This window comes from Hypanus sabinus, chromosome 1, assembly GCF_030144855.1.
Source record: "Hypanus sabinus isolate sHypSab1 chromosome 1, sHypSab1.hap1, whole genome shotgun sequence".
Classification (NCBI taxonomy): domain Eukaryota; kingdom Metazoa; phylum Chordata; class Chondrichthyes; order Myliobatiformes; family Dasyatidae; genus Hypanus; species Hypanus sabinus.
Genome location: NC_082706.1, coordinates 111720440 through 111738819, shown reverse-complemented (window position 1 = coordinate 111738819; position 18380 = coordinate 111720440). Strand labels below are relative to the sequence as shown.

The 18380-nt window shown below is 39.9% G+C and overlaps 1 protein-coding gene across 1 annotated transcript in view; it reads left to right on the top strand.

The window, feature by feature from the left end:
- Positions 1-18380, top strand: part of LOC132396754 (corticotropin-releasing factor receptor 2) — a 229863-nt gene that overhangs the window by 187981 nt on the left and 23502 nt on the right. The window contains exons 5-10 of the mRNA XM_059974619.1: positions 401-507; positions 4061-4178; positions 6253-6406; positions 7299-7359; positions 8845-8917; positions 15917-16002. Of these exons, the coding sequence (XP_059830602.1) occupies positions 401-507; positions 4061-4178; positions 6253-6406; positions 7299-7359; positions 8845-8917; positions 15917-16002 (599 nt within the window). The remainder of the gene's footprint in view (positions 1-400; positions 508-4060; positions 4179-6252; positions 6407-7298; positions 7360-8844; positions 8918-15916; positions 16003-18380) is intronic.

Below are 18380 nucleotides of genomic sequence, written 5' to 3'. Positions count from 1 at the left end.
TGATTGGAGAGACTGCCAATCTCCATCAGGAGATCAGCGTGGTCAGGGAGTGTTTATGAAGCAAGACATATTGCAAGAGCTTCTGCCAAACCACTGAACAATGGGGCAACCCCTGCCTCCCCACTTACTTAATTTACTATTGCTTACCATTCCGCCGTGGCCAGTCAGGGATATTAAGAATTCTAGGCTAGCAAAATTCCGAATCTAAGCATTTAATTACCTAGAGTTAACTCCTGGGCTTTAGTGTGCTGATTTCTTGTTTGCCCAAATTGGTCACAGTCCAGTTCTATTTCAATTTAACAGTAGGTAAAGGACTGATTACTTCAAATAATTACAAAGTGGGCAAGGACTTCATGAAGAAATAAGAACAGATTACATTTTCTTTTACATTTTGTTTCAGAAAACACAAGAAATCCACTATAGGATAGCCCTTATAATCAACTACGTGGGTCACTCTGTCTCTACTGGAGTCCTAATAGTTGCCTTTATACTCTTCTTATGCTTAAGGTATGTAACATTCACTGTGAACCTAACATTATTTTATTTATAGCTAACAAAGTATGCTGTAACTTTGCCATTGGGCAGCTACCCTGACCTGACTGACTAACAACATCACTAGAAAATAGACCACAAGTGTATAAATTCATTTCATTCAATGTGTCTTGCTTTTTGTTGCCTACTGTAAAATTCTTTGCATACCTTAAATTTCTCATTTCCCATTAGTAACCACCATTCCTCTAAGCAAATCAATTGTTTCTGCATCCAAGGTTTGCTATGTTATTCCAAACTATATAACTCTGTGTGAAGATTCTCCTATGCATTTCTTTTTAACCAACTTAGATGAAACTCTAAGTCTTTGTTCCTTCATTTTTCATAACTACAAGAGAAAATAATCAACTTCTACTGCACTTGTCACTTAATTAATTCTGCAAAAATGTTCCTCAGAGACCTGGAACAGAGCTTTCTACATAGTGGATAGATGGAGTCTCTTGCGTGCTCGTAGCTATAAGCCTCATCTGCAGTGATTAAGTATATTCCTGCATCACTTCATTCATGCATTTCTATTCTTCAGGGAAATGAGTTACCTTATAGCTATGAAATCTGAAATGTCTGCATTGATGTTATTTAGGTATCAGTTTGCATTCACGTTGCAAACTGAACTAAAATGCCTACTGAGAGAGCCTTAGCTGTTACCTCAGTGTTCACTATGTAGTTGGGCACAAACACACGATTTCATGTCAATATTATTACCCCAAACGCAAATGAGATGTATTCTCCCATTTAACCCCAAATCGTTCACTTCAAATGCAATTGCGATCTGCACCATTTACAACCTCCAGAATGCCATTACAGCAGGCACCTGTAGTAAAGACAGGTCATTAGCAATGTAAGTAGCCACTGCAATGGCATTGCTTTAAAACAAATAAATTATGAAGACCATTTTATCATTTTATTAGAAAATCAAAAAGCTGTTGATTCTAGAAATCTGAAATATATTAACACTCAGCACTAGAGATATTTGGCAGCACATGCAGCGTCTGTGGAGAGTTAATGTTTCCAGTCCTGAAGAAGGGTCACAGACCAAAACATTGACTGTTTATTCCTATAGCTGCCTGACTTGCTGAGTTCCTCCAGAATTTTGTTTGTGTTGCTAATGTTTGAAGTTTTTAATTTGAGAATATGCAAATTAGGAACACCAGCTGGCCACTTGGTCCCTCCAATCTCCTCTGCCATCCAATGACATCATGGATTGCAGTCTCAACTCCCACATTCCCTTTTACCCATGATAGTTATTCACCCTCCTCACCTATCAATAACCTGTCTAGGAGACATAGCAGATCTAACCACCTCTGCCTTAATAATATTGAATAGCTATGCTTCAATGGCTCTTTGAAGAAGAGTTCCAAAGACCCACAGTCAGTCTAGAGGAATCATTTTGCCTCTGTCTTATCTCCATCTTAAATACACGAGCCATTACTATTAAACAATGACTCCTAGTATCGAGTCTCTTAAGAGGAACCATCTTCTATACATCATCCTGTCAAGAAACTTCAGAACCCTATTTTTCAATCAAATCACTCTTCATTTTCTCTGCACTCTAGCACATCCAAGCACAATCTGTCTAATCATTCTTCAGGAGACAACCCAGGTATTAATCTAGAAAATCTTCTCTGACCTGCTTCCAATGCATAAATGCCCTTCCTTGAAACAATAATGTCCTAGTGTTCTAGATGTGTTCCATAAATGGTCCCTATGTAACTGAAGTGTAACCTCCTACTTTTGCATTCAGTTTCTCTGGCAATATACAATAGCGCTATTGTTAGTTTTTGTAATTGCTTGTAGTTAACTGCATTGTACTCTTTTGCAAAATGATGCACTAGAACACACATAACCGTCTACATTTCAGAACTCCACAGCCTCTCAGCTTTTTTTTCTATTTGCATTGCGATAATGGACAATTACACATTGTCCCATGTTATAGCCCATTTGTCTTATCTTTGCTATTTCACGTAAGCCCTTGTTTCTTCTTTATGTCTTCTTCAGAACATATGTTCTTACTTCTATCTTTGTCATGGTAAGCTTAGCAGTCATGCAATTTTGTGCCTTTTGTTACATATCTGCAGATCAAGAACGAAAGAGTAGTGTGTTTAAGCTTTTTTACTTGGTTGTGTTAGTAATGGTGCAGAGAGGGAGCTACAAGTCAGGCCCAAAGAGAAAAAATACCCGTGCACTCAAAAACACGCGCCCAAAAGAGAGTGCTGCCCACAAGCAGGAAGACCGATCGACTCACCACTCAATCAATTAGCCGCTTATGCACTTGCTACATTTTAGCAAATGATCTGATACAGTGCATCTTTATCCAAGTCATTTCTGTATATTATAGAATGATGAGGCCTCAGCAGTGATCCCTATGGCTCACTCATTACTTCTAGCAATCCAGAAATTTGGATGAAATCCATCAGGACCTGGGGATTTGTCAACCCACACCTCCAAACAATTTGTTCAGTATCACTAATTTTACTGAACAATTCCTTCCCTTCCTATTCATCATTTACAGCAATCTCTGGCTGTTATCTGTATATTAGAACTAGGGAATCATACCTGCTTTGTATATTTTCTTATTTTTGTTTGATTTAGTTCTCACGTCAATCAACTGCACACATTACATCATTATCATAGCTGTAGACCTTCAGCCAGGACCAAACCACTGTGTCAGAGGATGACCTGATCTCAGGTTAAGCACATGAACCTCAGATGAAGATGCCAGACTCTCTATTGCTGCATGTAGTCTTCAGTAGCCACCAGAATGGGGTTAATCAGCACTGAACAGAGACATTTGTGCTTTCCTCCCATCCTGACTCATGTTTCTCATTTCTCACTTCACGTGCCCTGAATGTGGAGCACAAGGTGAAAACCTGACATTTGTCTTCCTTTCTCTACTGTCTAATTCCTCAAAGATCAATATGTAAGGTTGACAATTAAAGAAGTAATCTGCTGGAGGAGCTTAGTAGGTGAGCAGCATCTGTGGGAGTGGGGGAGGGGGATCAATTGTCAACATTTTGGTTCAAAACCATTCCTTTCCTCCACATGCCCCCAATGTATACTGCTGGATCTGTTGAGCTCCTCCAGCAGTCTCTTGTATCTCCCGACAACTACATTAGATTGTTGAAAGGAAAAATGCGAATAAAAGAACCATCAAATAAAAATGAATAAGTGCAGAATATGAGAATAAACAGTGAAAGGCCATTGACCTGAAGCAGTGACTCTTCTCCCCCTTGCAACATAGCTTGCATGCCCCGCTGAGCATTTCCAATACTTTCTGTTTTCATTTTGTGCTTGTATTTGAGAGATAGCCTTAGAACGTACCAACACAACTCTCTGCGAGAGTTCACATTCAGCAGATTTACTTCCTAGTATCCACCATGTCTTTTTTAAGGTATGCCTTCTTTTGCTTTATAGGCTGCCTAATAAATAACTATGCCTAACCTTTAAACCTCATGCTTGGGAAAGCCTAGTACGATTTTAACTGATTGGTCTTTCTTTGTTTTGGCTGGCACAGGAGTATTAGATGCCTTCGGAATATCATTCATTGGAATCTGATAACCACTTTCATTTTGAGGAATATTCTGTGGTTCCTGATGCAATTGATTGATGCTGAAGTACATGAGAGGAATGAGGTAAGCCCTTACAATGGTAAGTGCCTGGCTAATTTGTAACTCAGCATTTCAGACTAGAATCTCTTCTGACCAGTTGCTGAGTTCGCAGAGGTCAACGAGGATCGTCTGTAAAATGGCCACTCACCAAGATGCAGTGGCCACTCTAGGTCCAATCAAAGATATATTTATTCATCCTTTTATACAATCAAAAGTCATTGTTGGATACTAAGAACATCAAGTAATGCAGAACTATCCCATCATCAAGTAGCTCCATAGCGATGGAGCTGGAATTATTGCATACCATTGCTGTGTGGTTGTCTGCTGTTGACAATGCATGGTGTGAATGATTGTCTTTGACATTTATGTTGGGATCGCAAGACCCTGTTGGACATTGGTATTGTAGAATAGTTAAAGTCTGGTTCATTGATTCATTGGTGACACTGACACCAATTACCTCAATTGTGGCGAGGACTGGGCTCTCGCTACGGGTCACCTATTGTGTTCACCCAGAAGCAGAGATTCTGAAGATGGTATGGAAGAGAGCAGTGGCCTCTATGGACATGCTAGAATTCATACTAGGTTGTGTGCTGCCCTCTGGTGTTCACTCAGTGAAGAAAGAACTTGCCATCAATCTGCAGTTATGCCATTCAGGACTTGGGCTATATATTTACTTTTCTTTGTGACTGCATAGTGTTCTGAAATTTTTACCACATGTGCTACTTGTGCTATGTGCTCTGTGCTGTTGGTGATATGTTTTGCACCTTGGCCTTGGAGGAATGGTGTTTCATTTGACAATATCCATGCACTTGAACTTGAATTACCACAATAGGCTTTGAACTGGCAAAGAGAAAAGAATATTTATATCCTGTTTTTCTTGAATGCTTCTCTCAGAGTGTAAGAGTCAATTTTGCTATCTATTGAATTGCAGGCCTCTGAAGGCCAGTAGAGCACCAGCCTCAGTCCCTTGGGTTTGGAGAAGTTGCACACGAGCTGTACAGTGAGATTTATAGTCAGATCTTAAGCAACCTGACTAGAATATCTTCCATGGTTGAAAGGCACACTGGGGACTACAATCCAGACTGCTAATAATTAAAAAGCAAATTGGCAGGTTATCAGCCAATGTGAGAAATAGAGCAATGGAAAGAAAAATGAATAGAGAGGGAAAAGAATATAAGAAATGAGAAAGAGGGATTAGAAAGGAAATAGGCAGTGAGACCTCAGCAAAAATTTACATCTGAGTGTAATTATACAGTGCCTGATCCCAAGTTTCACCCTGGACTTTTCAGGCTAAGATGGCACAAGAACTGATATGGAGCCAGAGCATGGCGACTTGTAAGCTGCTCCCTGCAGATCAACCCATTACTTCCACTATAATCATTCTACTCTTTTAAATCTAAATTCTCTGCCTATAATTTTATTTTGAGTTGTCATTGTTTGACCTTGTTCTAACAAGAGCTTCTGTGACAATGGCAGCGTGCTCAGATACAGCAGCTCCTACAGGGTCAACCAAAGGTGTTATTGTCTTTTTTTAACATCTTTTTATGAATGGAAGACTCAGCTGGTTATTAAGAACCTACCCCAATAGCAAGTTGCTCATTGGTGTAGAAACTGAAGGAGATGCACTTGGTGCAGACCGTGATACTGCCTGCAACAGAGAGGTGTCAGTGTGTAAAGGAGGTATGAGGTCCAACAGTGATTGATCATCTTAAGATGTCTTTCTTGTGATTGCAAGACCCTTTTGGACATAGGTGGCGTGGAATGTTGCATGTCTAATTCTTTGGTTTATTAATGACCAGTGGGTGGGATGGCGAAGGAGTTGCATGCTTTCGTTCATAGTGTGGACTAACCCTCAAGCCGTAGTGTTTGCACAGCAGCCTATGGGTCAGAGTTGGGTGCTCCCCAAGAGTGCAGGAGGCACTGGATCGTGGTGTCCATGCTGGAGTCAGTGTTGTTCTCTAGTGCTTGCTTGCCAGAAGACAAGCTGGACTGCATTTGACTGCAATGTATGACTGTAATTTGTGCACAAAAAATTTGACTGTAAGTGTGTGTATGTACCTATGTATGAAAACTGAATTGTTTAATCTATTTCTTTCAGCCCTGGTGCCGTCTTGTCATAACAATCTACAACTACTTTGTGGTAACTAATTTCTTCTGGATGTTTGTGGAGGGGTGTTATCTCCATACAGCTATAGTGATGACCTATTCCACAGACAAAATGCGCAAATGGAAATTTCTGTTCATTGGATGGTGTAAGTAAGGGATCTTTTGATGGTCTGATTGAGACACATAGCTAATGTAAGATAAATTTACTTAACACAGACACTGGCACAGGAATAGTGGGCCATATTAGACACAGTCAAATTTATTGATGGTACTCTGTCCTTGTGCTAGTTTTACAGATGCACTTACTTGTGCAAGTAGACCATGTGAGAGATACCTATTCCATTGGCCATCTATGAAATGGCAGCCTGAGCCCCTGCTCCCAGCACAGTCCTAATGAATGAACTTCTGAAGACATTTAAATCAGTTGAAATAGAATATAAGTATCAGCAAAATAATAATTCAGTTAAAACATTGTTTTACAATTCATTAATATAGAAATGTTCATATACAATAGTTAAAAACAAAAAAAATCTTAGCTAAATGCACATTTCAATGAAGGCTAGTTACCCCAATCAAAAAAATGGTCATACTGTAAATCAGCCATGGCTGGTATAAAGTTGTAGGGCTGCTCAGCTCAGCATATTCTGGAGCTGCCGCTGGATTCAGTGGTGGGTACAACAGCAAAGCAGGAGGTCTAGTGTGAACATAATTGACCCCGCTCCCTCAGATTGCTCCATACTTGCTTGATGCAGTGACGGATGAGGGAGATTGAAGATGCTCTGAAAATTGAAGAGTCTGTATTGTGTGAAGCATAATCCAGCACTGTAAATGACAAACTTTGGAGATAACATGCAGTTCTAAAATGTCCTACTTTGTTCCAGTCACACCTTCCATGCCACACATTGTCAGAAACAGCAATTAACAATCTATTCTCTGCTCAATATGCTATGTACAAGAACGTGGCATCAATTTACAACTGAAATCCATTTGTCAAAAACTGCCTGCATTCTATTGAACACGGTTATTTTTCTTCCATAGGTATCCCTTGTCCCATCATTGTAGCCTGGGTCATAGGCAAACTCTATTACGAGAATAAAGAGTAAGTACACGAGGTCAAGGAAATTTGTGTACTTTGTAATACTCTCTTCTTTAATGCACAGAGGGAAAACCCAATGTTAAAAAGCTCTTTACATAGATAAGGATTTTCTACTTTTCCTCATGTCCTGCCAAATATTGAAACAAGAGTTGGCTGGCCATAGAGAAATGAAAGGGACAATTAAAGGTGATAATAGTCAGCAACATCAATTTCTATTTAATTAATTCCTTAAAAGTATGAAGGTAGAGCACTTTTGGAAAGAGAAATGCAGGAGACAAGAACATACTTGTGAAGATTTCATAAAGGGCGAAGCGTGAAACTATGCAGAGAATGCGTGAATAAAAATTAAGGCTCAAGAGATTGTATCATTGTGGCTGAGGATGAAGTGATAGTTATTGGGATCTGTAAGGATTTAAGGCATAGATTCTATTGGTGCAACATGGTTTTCTTGTTGCCCACCAGCCTCTGCTTATCAATACCTTAAATGGAAGGGAAAGCTCTGGAATCCACAGCCTGAGTTCTTCAATATTCAGTATCCGGCTTAGAATCATAACTACGTTCCATAATAGAAGAAATTTCTGTACATCATTACTACTTCTTTAACTGGAACTATGTAATATGATTGAAAAATACCCTTTGTCCTACAAAGATCCCTGTGTTTCCTCTGCTTCCCACCTGAGTATTGCCAAGGGCAATGGAAACACTGGTAGTGCACAAACATCTGCTGACCTTCTGATAAACTGTGGATGTAACATTTTGGCTGGAGACTGGAGAAGGAAAATTGATAATAAAGATTTCGATAAATATCCATATGACAATAGGAACTATTTATGCTTTTTATATCAAGTTTTTTCCTTTCTTCCGGAGTTTTCTTCTAGTTGCTTTCAGAGCACCCAGTCTCTTCCCATGAAAATTGCCAGGCTAGTTGACCTGTGGGTGTTCTGACAAATATGCCTGACTTTTATTCTCTTCCTGCAAGACCTACATGTGATCTGTCCAAGAGGGACCTGAAGTAGTGTCCCTGACTGATTTATTTGCTGTTCAAACCAGATATGTTATAGGTCAACCATAACTGACTAATATTAGTTAACAACGCATACCTTTATTTTCTGCTTCTGCTTGTATGTTAGGTGATGCCTTTGCTGGGTATTAGTGATAATGTTAATTTGCTATTGAATGATATCAGTGGTTGTAACTGAGCCAGCAACCATCATATTTCATGTTGAAAAAGATTTATTTGAAGCATTTTAGCTGTATTAACAAAATTCCTATAGAAATTCCTAATTCTGTAATTAACAAGATATTTGCATAATTTACAGTAGTCATTGTAATTAGCACCCTCCTCCCACTTTTCCTGCCATTACCTTCAGCTTTGTGTTATTTTATATTATATTGCCGCAGTAACTCATCTAAATAACTCAGCCTGTCAGCAGAGGATTGTGTTGGAACAAAGCCAATAGCAATTTACATGAGTCTTTATGTTTATAGATGTTGGATTGGAATAGCAGCAGGATATCATATGGACTACATTGTTCAGGGCCCAGTGGTTCTGGTACTGCTGGTAAGTATGTGAATGCAGTGGTGCTGATTTAATTGAATTATGGTCAATTAGGGGTATCACCTCCCTGCAACGATAAATCTCTTGTCTGTTCCACGTGGTTTATCTTTGGTTTTTAACACAGATGAATTCTGATTGACTTTTTGCAGTAATGACTGGATAGAGGTTCTGGAAAGAATGCATTGCTATAGTGTTAGTACAGTGGAACAGGGAATGTCTTGCCTTGGCTGCAAGTTCCTCGGTGTTTCACATTTTCATGTATAAAATTGGTCACCTTCCAATGCTGTATTCAAGAGTCAGCTGAGATTCTTGCCCAACATGAAGTTATTTGAAGGGGGGTACGGGAGGGTGAACAGCAGAATATTTGCTGTTGGAACACATCATTTAGGTAGGTTGTTTGGGACTGGGACAGGTGTGGAAGCTGGAAGAGACTGGATAGCCAAAAGCATCAGACAAGGGTTGGATTGCAGTCATATTTTGGATTACAGTCATTTTTGGGGATGGAGTATCAAGGTCATTGTCAGAGGTGGGGGAGGGATGGATTTGAGTGGTCTGAACAATAACTGTTGAGGGGAGGTGTCAACACAATAACACAATAGAGGTTACACAACACACAAGTGTTACAGAATGGGGTTGTGTCAAGATTAGGCAGAAAATTGGAGTTGTTGCGGGTAGCCTATTCAGTGATATGGGTGCAACAAGGATTTAAGCAGATTTCCCATTTACATGCAGCTCTCCTGGATTAAAATTGTGAATTAGTGCGGAACCGTCTTACCACTTGCGTCCCTAATGTGGAACTTATTTCAAGGTCATTAAGGCAACTGATGACCTGAAGCACCTGGTCAAATTTCCCCGTTGGTGATGTCATAGAGTCACAGAGCACTACAGCACAGAAACAAGTCCTTCGGCCCATCTAGTCCATGCTGAATTGTTATTCTGTCTAGTCCCATTGACCTGCACCTGCACCATAGCCCTCCATAACCCTCCAATCTATGTAATTATTTAACCCAAAATCGAATCTGCATCAGCCACTCTGCTGGCAGCTCATTTCACACTCTCACTATCCTCTGAGTGAAGGAGTTTGCCCTTATGTTCCCCTTAAGCATTTCACCTTTCACCCTTAACCTATAACCTCTAGTTCTAGTTTCCACCAACCTCGGTGGAAAGAGCCTGCATGCATTCATATTATCTATACCCCTCAAATTTTGGGTCTGAAGTACATTAATTAACTATGACTGATTGCTATGATTAATTAGTTCTAATACCATTGTACTATGTTACAGTCAGTGTGATTGGAGGTGAAGAAAATAGCCCTTGGCTATTATTCTGCTAGCAATTCTAAGATGTCTTTCCAATTGATTTTAAATGCCACCTCTTGCCCATGCCTACAGTATTTCAGGTAGTTGCTTCAGATGAGTTGCTACATATCAATTATGGTCTCTGTAAGAAAAGGCCACCCCACTTAGTTCCCAATCCTTTGATTGGTCTTCATATATAATCAGTGGCAGGAAGTCTCCAAAAAAGATTTCAGCTAGTTTTTCAGTGTTATTTATTGCAGCAGTAAAAGGTAGAATAGACAAACATTGAGTTAATGGAACGGAACAAAATGGCAATCTGTGCTTTATGTCAGTACATGTACTTAAAATGATGAAGTTGATTTGTTGAATCACTGGTATGCATTGATTGATACCTTGGCCATTGAGGTATTGAACATTGATCCACTGATAACCTGAAGAGGTAAATCTCAGTGTTTCTCATCTGAACTGCAATGCACTTTGATTTAAATGGCAAGAGACCTTATTTTTCTGACTTTTTTGTATGTGATGGTAGATAAATTTTTTTGAGATTCCGGTATAATTTTTGAAGAAAGTTCCATACTTTGTTAGTTGGTTTTGGAGACCATAAAACAATAAAACTATCTCTATTAACCCTAGAAAATGATTTACAGAAATCATTGAGTCTGAATTGAGACATAAATAGCAAAAACCACATTTGCTTTAACATGTAAAATATATTTAATTTGACAAAATTTTATTTTAAGTTACTGACTTGTCAACCCGAAGTATATTTTTAAAGATATTCTCAAACAAATTTGACACCTAGTCACCTCCTGGCGTTAGACCAGAGATCTGACTGAAAAAACACAATTTTGGAACTGATTGCAAGAACGAAGCAGAGAAGTTGAAATCTAAGTTGGAGCTTTTAGAGCTTAGGTCTGTGGTTGTTGAATGTATGGACAACTATTGATTGAGGGAAATTGTGAATGACATTGTGATGACACATTTATGAAACTGTTTTCATTTATCTGTTAATTTGTACAAAGAGTGCATTCAGTAGATGTAGTGATAATGTAACTTTTAAGTAAAAATCCCTTTTTTTCAGCATCAGAAATACTGTGTTTGTCTGCATAAATGAAATAAAATAAACAGGAAACAATTTGCTTGGACTTCACCTAATACTACTTATAGTTCACTGACTGGATACAGATCCATAACGGGTTACTAAACTGCAGCTGGCAAATGGGGACCAGAAACCAAGCTGGGAACTGAGACCAAAAGAAAGAGCACCACCAGGAAACCTTTTCCTAAGTACCAGTTCCTAAGGAATATCAATCTAGCCCTATCGGCAGGTGGGAACTTATTGGGAGAGATCTCCCACACCAATAGCAACTCTACTGCTGGACCTCAGCTGGGTCCAGTTTACCTAGGCTGCTGTAAATCTTAAGTCTTCGGCGGCATATTTCACAAAGTCTGTGGCTGCCGCAGTGCTGCTCTGGAGCGTTCCTTATGGGTTGCCTGATCCTCTGTAGGCCTCCCAGCTTGCAGCACAAATAATCTTGCTCAAATCTGCCCAATTATCAGGATGTAGCCTGGGTCTGAAAGCAAATCTTATTAGGATAGTTTTCAGTGAGCTAAGGATTTTTTTCCTCTTTGGAGTGAAGGAGGATGCGAGATTCAAGATTCAAAAACTTTATTGTCATTCTAACCGTACATCAGCTCTGCAGGGCAGAATGAGACAGCATTTCCCAGGAGCAGTGCAATCATAACATAACAAACGCAACACTAAATCATAAACATAACAATAAATAGTAAATAATAAATAGTAAAACACAACAGCCAGATGTCAGTTAAAAGCAAGTTATAAGTGTCCAGTGCAAGTTAAAAGTGTCCAAAGCAGTGTCAGGTAGAGCAGCTATTTAGCAGTCTGACTGCCTGTGGAAGGAAGCTGTTTAGTAGCCTTGTGGTTTTAGTTTTGATGCTCCTGTAACGTTTACCTGATGGTAGAAGAACAAACAGTTCATGGAGAGGGTGTGAGGGGTCTTTAATGATGTACCGTGTCCTCTGGAGGCATCGACTCTGAAAGAGGTCTTGGACAGAAGGTAGGGAGACCCCAATAACCTTCTCTGCTCCCCTAACCACCCTCTGCAAGGCTTTTTTGTCGGCAGCACTGCAGCTGGAGTACCAGGCTGTGATGCAAAAGGTCAGCACACTCTCAACCACGCCTCTGTAGAATGTAGTTAAGATGTTAGTGGGGAGTGATGCTTGTTTAAGCTTCCTCAGAAAGTGCAATCTCTGCTGGGCTCGTTTCACAATCCCAGTGCTGCTCCTGCACCAGGTGAGATTATCCGAGATCTGCACCCCAAGGAACTTGATGTTTTCCACTCTCTCCACTGTGGAGCCGCTGATGCTGAGGGGTGTGTGCTCAGGCTGAGATCGTCTGAAATCAACGATCATCTCATATCAAAGATCTCATATCATATCATTATCATCATATCAAAGATGAATTGATAGAAAGGTACAAGGTGATAAGAGGCATAGATAGAGTGGACAGCCAATTACTTTTCTTCCCAGGGCAGAATTGGCTAACATAAGGAGGCATAATTTTAATGTGACTTTCACACAGAGAGTGGTGGGTGCATGGGCCATACTGCCGGGGTAGTGGTTGAGGCAGATACATTAGGAACATTTAAGAGACTCTTAGGCAGATGGATAAAAGAAAAATGGAGGGCTTTGTAGGAGGAAAGGGTTAGATTTATCTTGGAATAGGTTAAAAGGTTGGCACTACATCATGGTCCAAAGGGCCTGAACTGTGCTGACTGTTCTGAGTTTTATGTTAGATGTGCCAGGTTAAACCCATTACAGATACAACAATCCCATTCAGATTATTGGAGGGCACTCGAATCGCAAAAGTGAAGTAAATAATTATGTTTAAATATTTGTTTAATTTATTCAAATATGGTCCCTTAATGTTATCATAGCTGAGAGAGGTAGTGAGGATAATCTATTAAATGCTCCCAATGGCATACATCCAAATAGCCTCTGACAACCAGGTCCAGCTACTGGCCTTCACGTGTGGCTTAGCTCCTGAGCCCCATTGAACAGTTTCTACTGACAGGAGAAGGGGCAAAGGCAAGTTATTGGAACCTTAAAACCAGATGCTTCAAGCAAATAGCTTCAAGCAAGCTGTGGTTGGCAGTTCACCTAGGAGAAGGAAAACTCCGATCGTAAACCTCTGCTGACTTATGGTTATACCCACTCATGGGGAAAGCTTCGGGAGTAAACCCCGAGGAAAAATTCCTGTGTTGAGTTCCACACTGACTAGCAACACTGGCTATATCAGTCTCTGCCGTTCTTTGGATTCATCAGCTGTTTGGAGAGGGGGAGCCTGACTTGTGGGCAACAGCTCACTCTCCATATCATGCTGTCCTGGCTTGTGGATCATGTAGACATCTGGCACGGAACATCAATGGTCAACCCCGTGCAATGGAGAGCCTCAGGATATTTCAATATGTAAACATACATTTGAGTATAAACAAATCAACACTTTTAACTACTAACAATACTTAAACTTTTTACAAGCCTCAGACATTAACGAATTTTCATAAATTTCAGGAAGCTGCACACACATTCAAAGTTCCTGGTGACACTGGCAGCCAATGAGCCTGGGTTGGGGGTGGGGCTTCCCTGCCTGTCATTGTTGTTTTAGCTGCTCTGGTTGGTTGCCTGTGCCTCACAACGAAGTACTGGAAACTGGCACACAGTGGAAAAAAGTGCTGGTACTGTGCTGCCTGAACAAGGTGCCCTGGGGCCATTGATTTTGTGGCAATGGAAAATTAGCCATTTGTGGGCTTGTTGACTTGTCCTTGAATGTAATGCAATTGATGAAGCATTTTTAAAACATTATCATGTTGAAATATAGGCAAATATATCACTAAACTTGAGAATAAATCATCTGATAATTTGTAAATCAATGTTGGTTAAGCAATGGTTGAGATAGTGAAGAAGACACTATGTTGTGACATAAGGAAGGAGCTGTAGCCATAGTTCAATATTTCACCCAGTAACCTGGAGCACTAGCAGTGAAGCTCTCACCTTTTTATGTATTAATAATAGGAATGAACAGACTGCTTGTGGCGGTTACTAATCTTAGAAAATCAACAGTGAGAATTAACTTCCTAGTGAAAGAATTGCATAACAGTACAACATAGGATTTTAAATGTCACACTCAGTAAAGTAGCAAAATCAAGTAATCCCAGGTTTTAGTTTCTAGGCTTAGCTGTACCCATCCTACCACAGAAGGGTTGAAGCAAGACAGCTATTCACAATCCTGATCTGGATCGATTTTACGGGGTCAGAGCTCCTACCGGCAGAATGGGGCCTACTGCACCCAGGGAGGGAGAAAAGAAATTACGGAAACATAAAAATGAGGAGGATCCTATTGTCATTGCGACTGAGTTAATAATGAATAAACTCCAAGCGAGTTTATTTCTTTGCCACCATAGGACATTATGGAGTTTTATTAACAGCCAAGTAGACTTCAAGAGACCTGAACTTCAGATATAGGTAGATAGATACTTTATCAATCCCAAAGGAAATTGCAGTGTCACAGTAGTATTACAAGTGCACAGATAAACAAATATACAAATATTAGAAGAGAAGTAAGTAAGAATAAAAAATAAGTTACCTCAAGCGGTCTAATGGAGGGGTTTGTCAGTTCCCCGGCTATAGGTTGACTCAGTATAGAGCCTAATGGCCAAGGGTAAGAATGAGCTCATATAACATTCTTTAGAGCAGCAGTGTTGTCTTAGTCAATTACTAAAAGTGCTCCTCTGTTCAGCCAAGGTGGCATGTAGAGGGTGAGAAATATTGTCCAGAATTGCCAGGATTTTCCGTAGGGTCCTTTGTTCCACCACAGACTTCGGTGTGTCCAGTTCGACTCCTATCACAGAGTCAGCCTTTCTAATCAGTTTTTTAAACCTGTTGGTATCACCCGTGTTGATGCCATTGCCCCTGAACATCATTGCATAGAAGATTGTACTGGCAACAGCAGACTGGTAGAACGTGGGAAGGAGAGGCCTGCAAAATCCAAAACACCTCAGTCTTCTCAGGAAGTAGAAGCAAATCTGGCCTTTATTGTACACAACCTCTGAGTTAATATTTGATAATATTTAGCTCATCTAATGCTACTGACTAGGCATGCTCCTACAGGAGCATATTTATGACGACTTTACAAAATCACCAGAAGCTTGACATTAAATTAGCCGATTTTTCTGATTTCAAGGAATTTTATTTTCCTAAAATGGCAGGCATCATAACAACAAGTAAAAGAATAAAATACCTTTAGATATTCAACCTGGGGTAATTCTCTCAGTTCCACAAGACTAATTACTTATGATGAACGCTACCTGCCCTCACCTCTCACTACTTTACTCAAAACTATATGTAAAGTAGGTGAGCTGAAATTCCGTATTGTTTGTCATAATACAACCACTGCTGATTATTTACTTTGTTTTTTTATAAAGCCAGACCAATGCAATTTCCTCATGCAATATTATCACTAGATTTACTAGTGAAGAATTTTAGGATGGATTTTATAATGCAAAAAGAAAGGAATTGCAAAGAAGGTATTTTTCAGGTACTATAATTTACATTCTGAAAAAACAAGCTCTTAAGTTCTTTTCAGCTTGAGCTGTACTTATGTCCTTTGCTTTTGTTTGAACAGGTTAATTTTATCTTTCTCTTCAACATTGTGAGGATCCTGATGACAAAATTGAGGGCATCAACGACATCTGAGACAATGCAGTATAGGTAATTGAATACAAACCATCCATTATGCAGGTGCTAAGCTTAAAGTCATTCTGTGATGACAAAATGAATCATTAATAATTAGAATCACAAATTGTTTGTACTAGTGGAAGTAAAAATTGGAGATCTCTGCTGAAGCTGATTTTTTTTATTTCGAGCTCTCATAATCCATCATATCTATACGTGATGCTTCCTTTCTCAAGACATTTAATAAACATCCCAGTCAACCTGTCCTTGAAAAGTTATTGCTTGTGTTTTGAGTGTCTGAACAAACTGGAATAAAGCATCAAATATGGGGTCTACTTTGTGTAGCGTAGCAAAATTTGCTGGTGACACTAAACTGAGATGAAAAGCAAATTGTACAGAGGATGTGGAGAGTCTACAGAGGGATATAGACAGGTTAAGTGAGTGGAACAAGGTCTGACAGATGGAATACAATGTTGGTAAATGCGAGGTCATCTACTTTGGAAGGAATAATAGAAGAGCAGATTATTGTTTAAATGGTGAAAGATTGCAGCATGCTGCTGTGCAGAGGGACTTGGGAGTGCTTGTGCAAAAATCGCAAAAAGTTGGCTCAGGTGCAGCAGGTTATTAAGAAGGGAAACGGAATGTTGGCTTAATTGCTAAAGGGATTGAATTCAAGAGCAGGGAGGTCATGCTGCAACTATACAGGGTACTGGTGAGCCTCAGCTGGAATACTGTGTGCATTTCTGGTCTCCATACTTGAGGAAGGATATACTGGCTTTGGAGGCAGTGCAGAGGAGGCTCACCAGGTTGATTCCAGGGATGAAGGGGTTTACTTATGAGGAGAAATTGAGTCATCTGGAACTATACTCTCTGGAATTCAGAAGAATGAGAGGGGATCTTATAGAAACATACAAAAGTTTGAATGGGATAGATAAGATAGAAGTAGGAAAGTTGTTTCCATTGCTGGGTGAGACTAGAACTAGGGGACATTGCCTCAAGATTTAGGAGAGAAGATTTAGGATGACAGTAAGGAGAAACATTTTCCCAGAGAGTGGTTAATCTGTGGTATTCTCTGCCCAGGGAAGCAGTTGAGGCTTCTTCACTAAATATGTTTAAGATACAGTTATCTAATATTTTTACATAGTAAGGGAATTAGGGGTTATGGGGAAAAGGCAGGTAGATGGAGCTGAGTTTACGGACAGGTCAGCCACGATCTTATTGAATGACAGGGCAGGCTCAATGGGCCAGATGGCCTACTCCTGCTCCCATTTCTTATGTTCTAATGTGCATTAGCCATTAAAACAGACATGTATCGGTCCTTCTGAAAATCCAACTTTATAATGCCATCATGTGTACAATATAATTAAATGTTCAAGGTGTGGGTTACTTCGTGAAGTTCTATTTTCCAATCAAAGCTTCAAAAAAGCAGCCTATCCTTGTGATGTGCCCAGCCATTGGTTTTCTTGTCATATGTCAGGTAGAGGGTTATTTTGTGCTGCCCATCATAAAGGTTGGTTTACTTCTTGGTGGATTAAGATGAATCGACTATCTCAGTTTATAGCAAATTAGGTTTAAAGCTGGAAAGCAGGAACTCCTGATGAATAAGAATGAGACTTCGGATTTCTGCCTGTGCCATGTGCCAGTGAGGATAAGAACAGGATGATTTAGCAAATGAATGTGCGGCTGAGGAATTGGTACAAAGACAGGTTTTCAGATTTCTGGATCACTGGGGTCTCTTCTGGGGAAGACGTGATCTGTACAAAAGGGATGATTTATACCTGAACCTGAGGGAGACCAATACCTTGCAGGGAGATTTGCTAGAGCTATTGGGGAGGGTTTAAACTAATTTGGCCGGGGGAAGTGAACAGTGTGAGGATAGGGCAGGTGGTATTCAAGTACAGTAGATACAGTGTGTAGTGAATTTGTGAGGAAGGACAGGCAGATAATAGGACAAAATTGCAGTCATTGGGATGAGTTTATGTGTTACATGGGAGCAAAAAACATGCTACACATCAAAAATGGTTGATGAATACAGGACTGAAGGTGTTAAGTTTGAATGCACACAGTATACAGAATAAGGCAGATGCTTTTGTAGCACAGTTATAAATTGGCAGGTATGATATTGTGGGCATCACTGAGTTCTGACTGAAAGAACATCACATTGAGAGGTGTATTGACATAATGTCCCATAGGCATGCTATGCCAGTATACTTCTAACTTCCTTTATTCTAACCTCCTTAAACTTGAAGTCATCAAAACCTTTAACTAAATCCTATTAACCCACCTGCTGCTGATCCACATTAGGCCCTCAATCAAGCAAAATCCTGAACTTAAAATTTTTATTTTTGCTTTAATTTCATCCATGGCCCACGCCCTGTTTAATCTCCTCCAATCCTGCAAACCTCTGAGGCAGA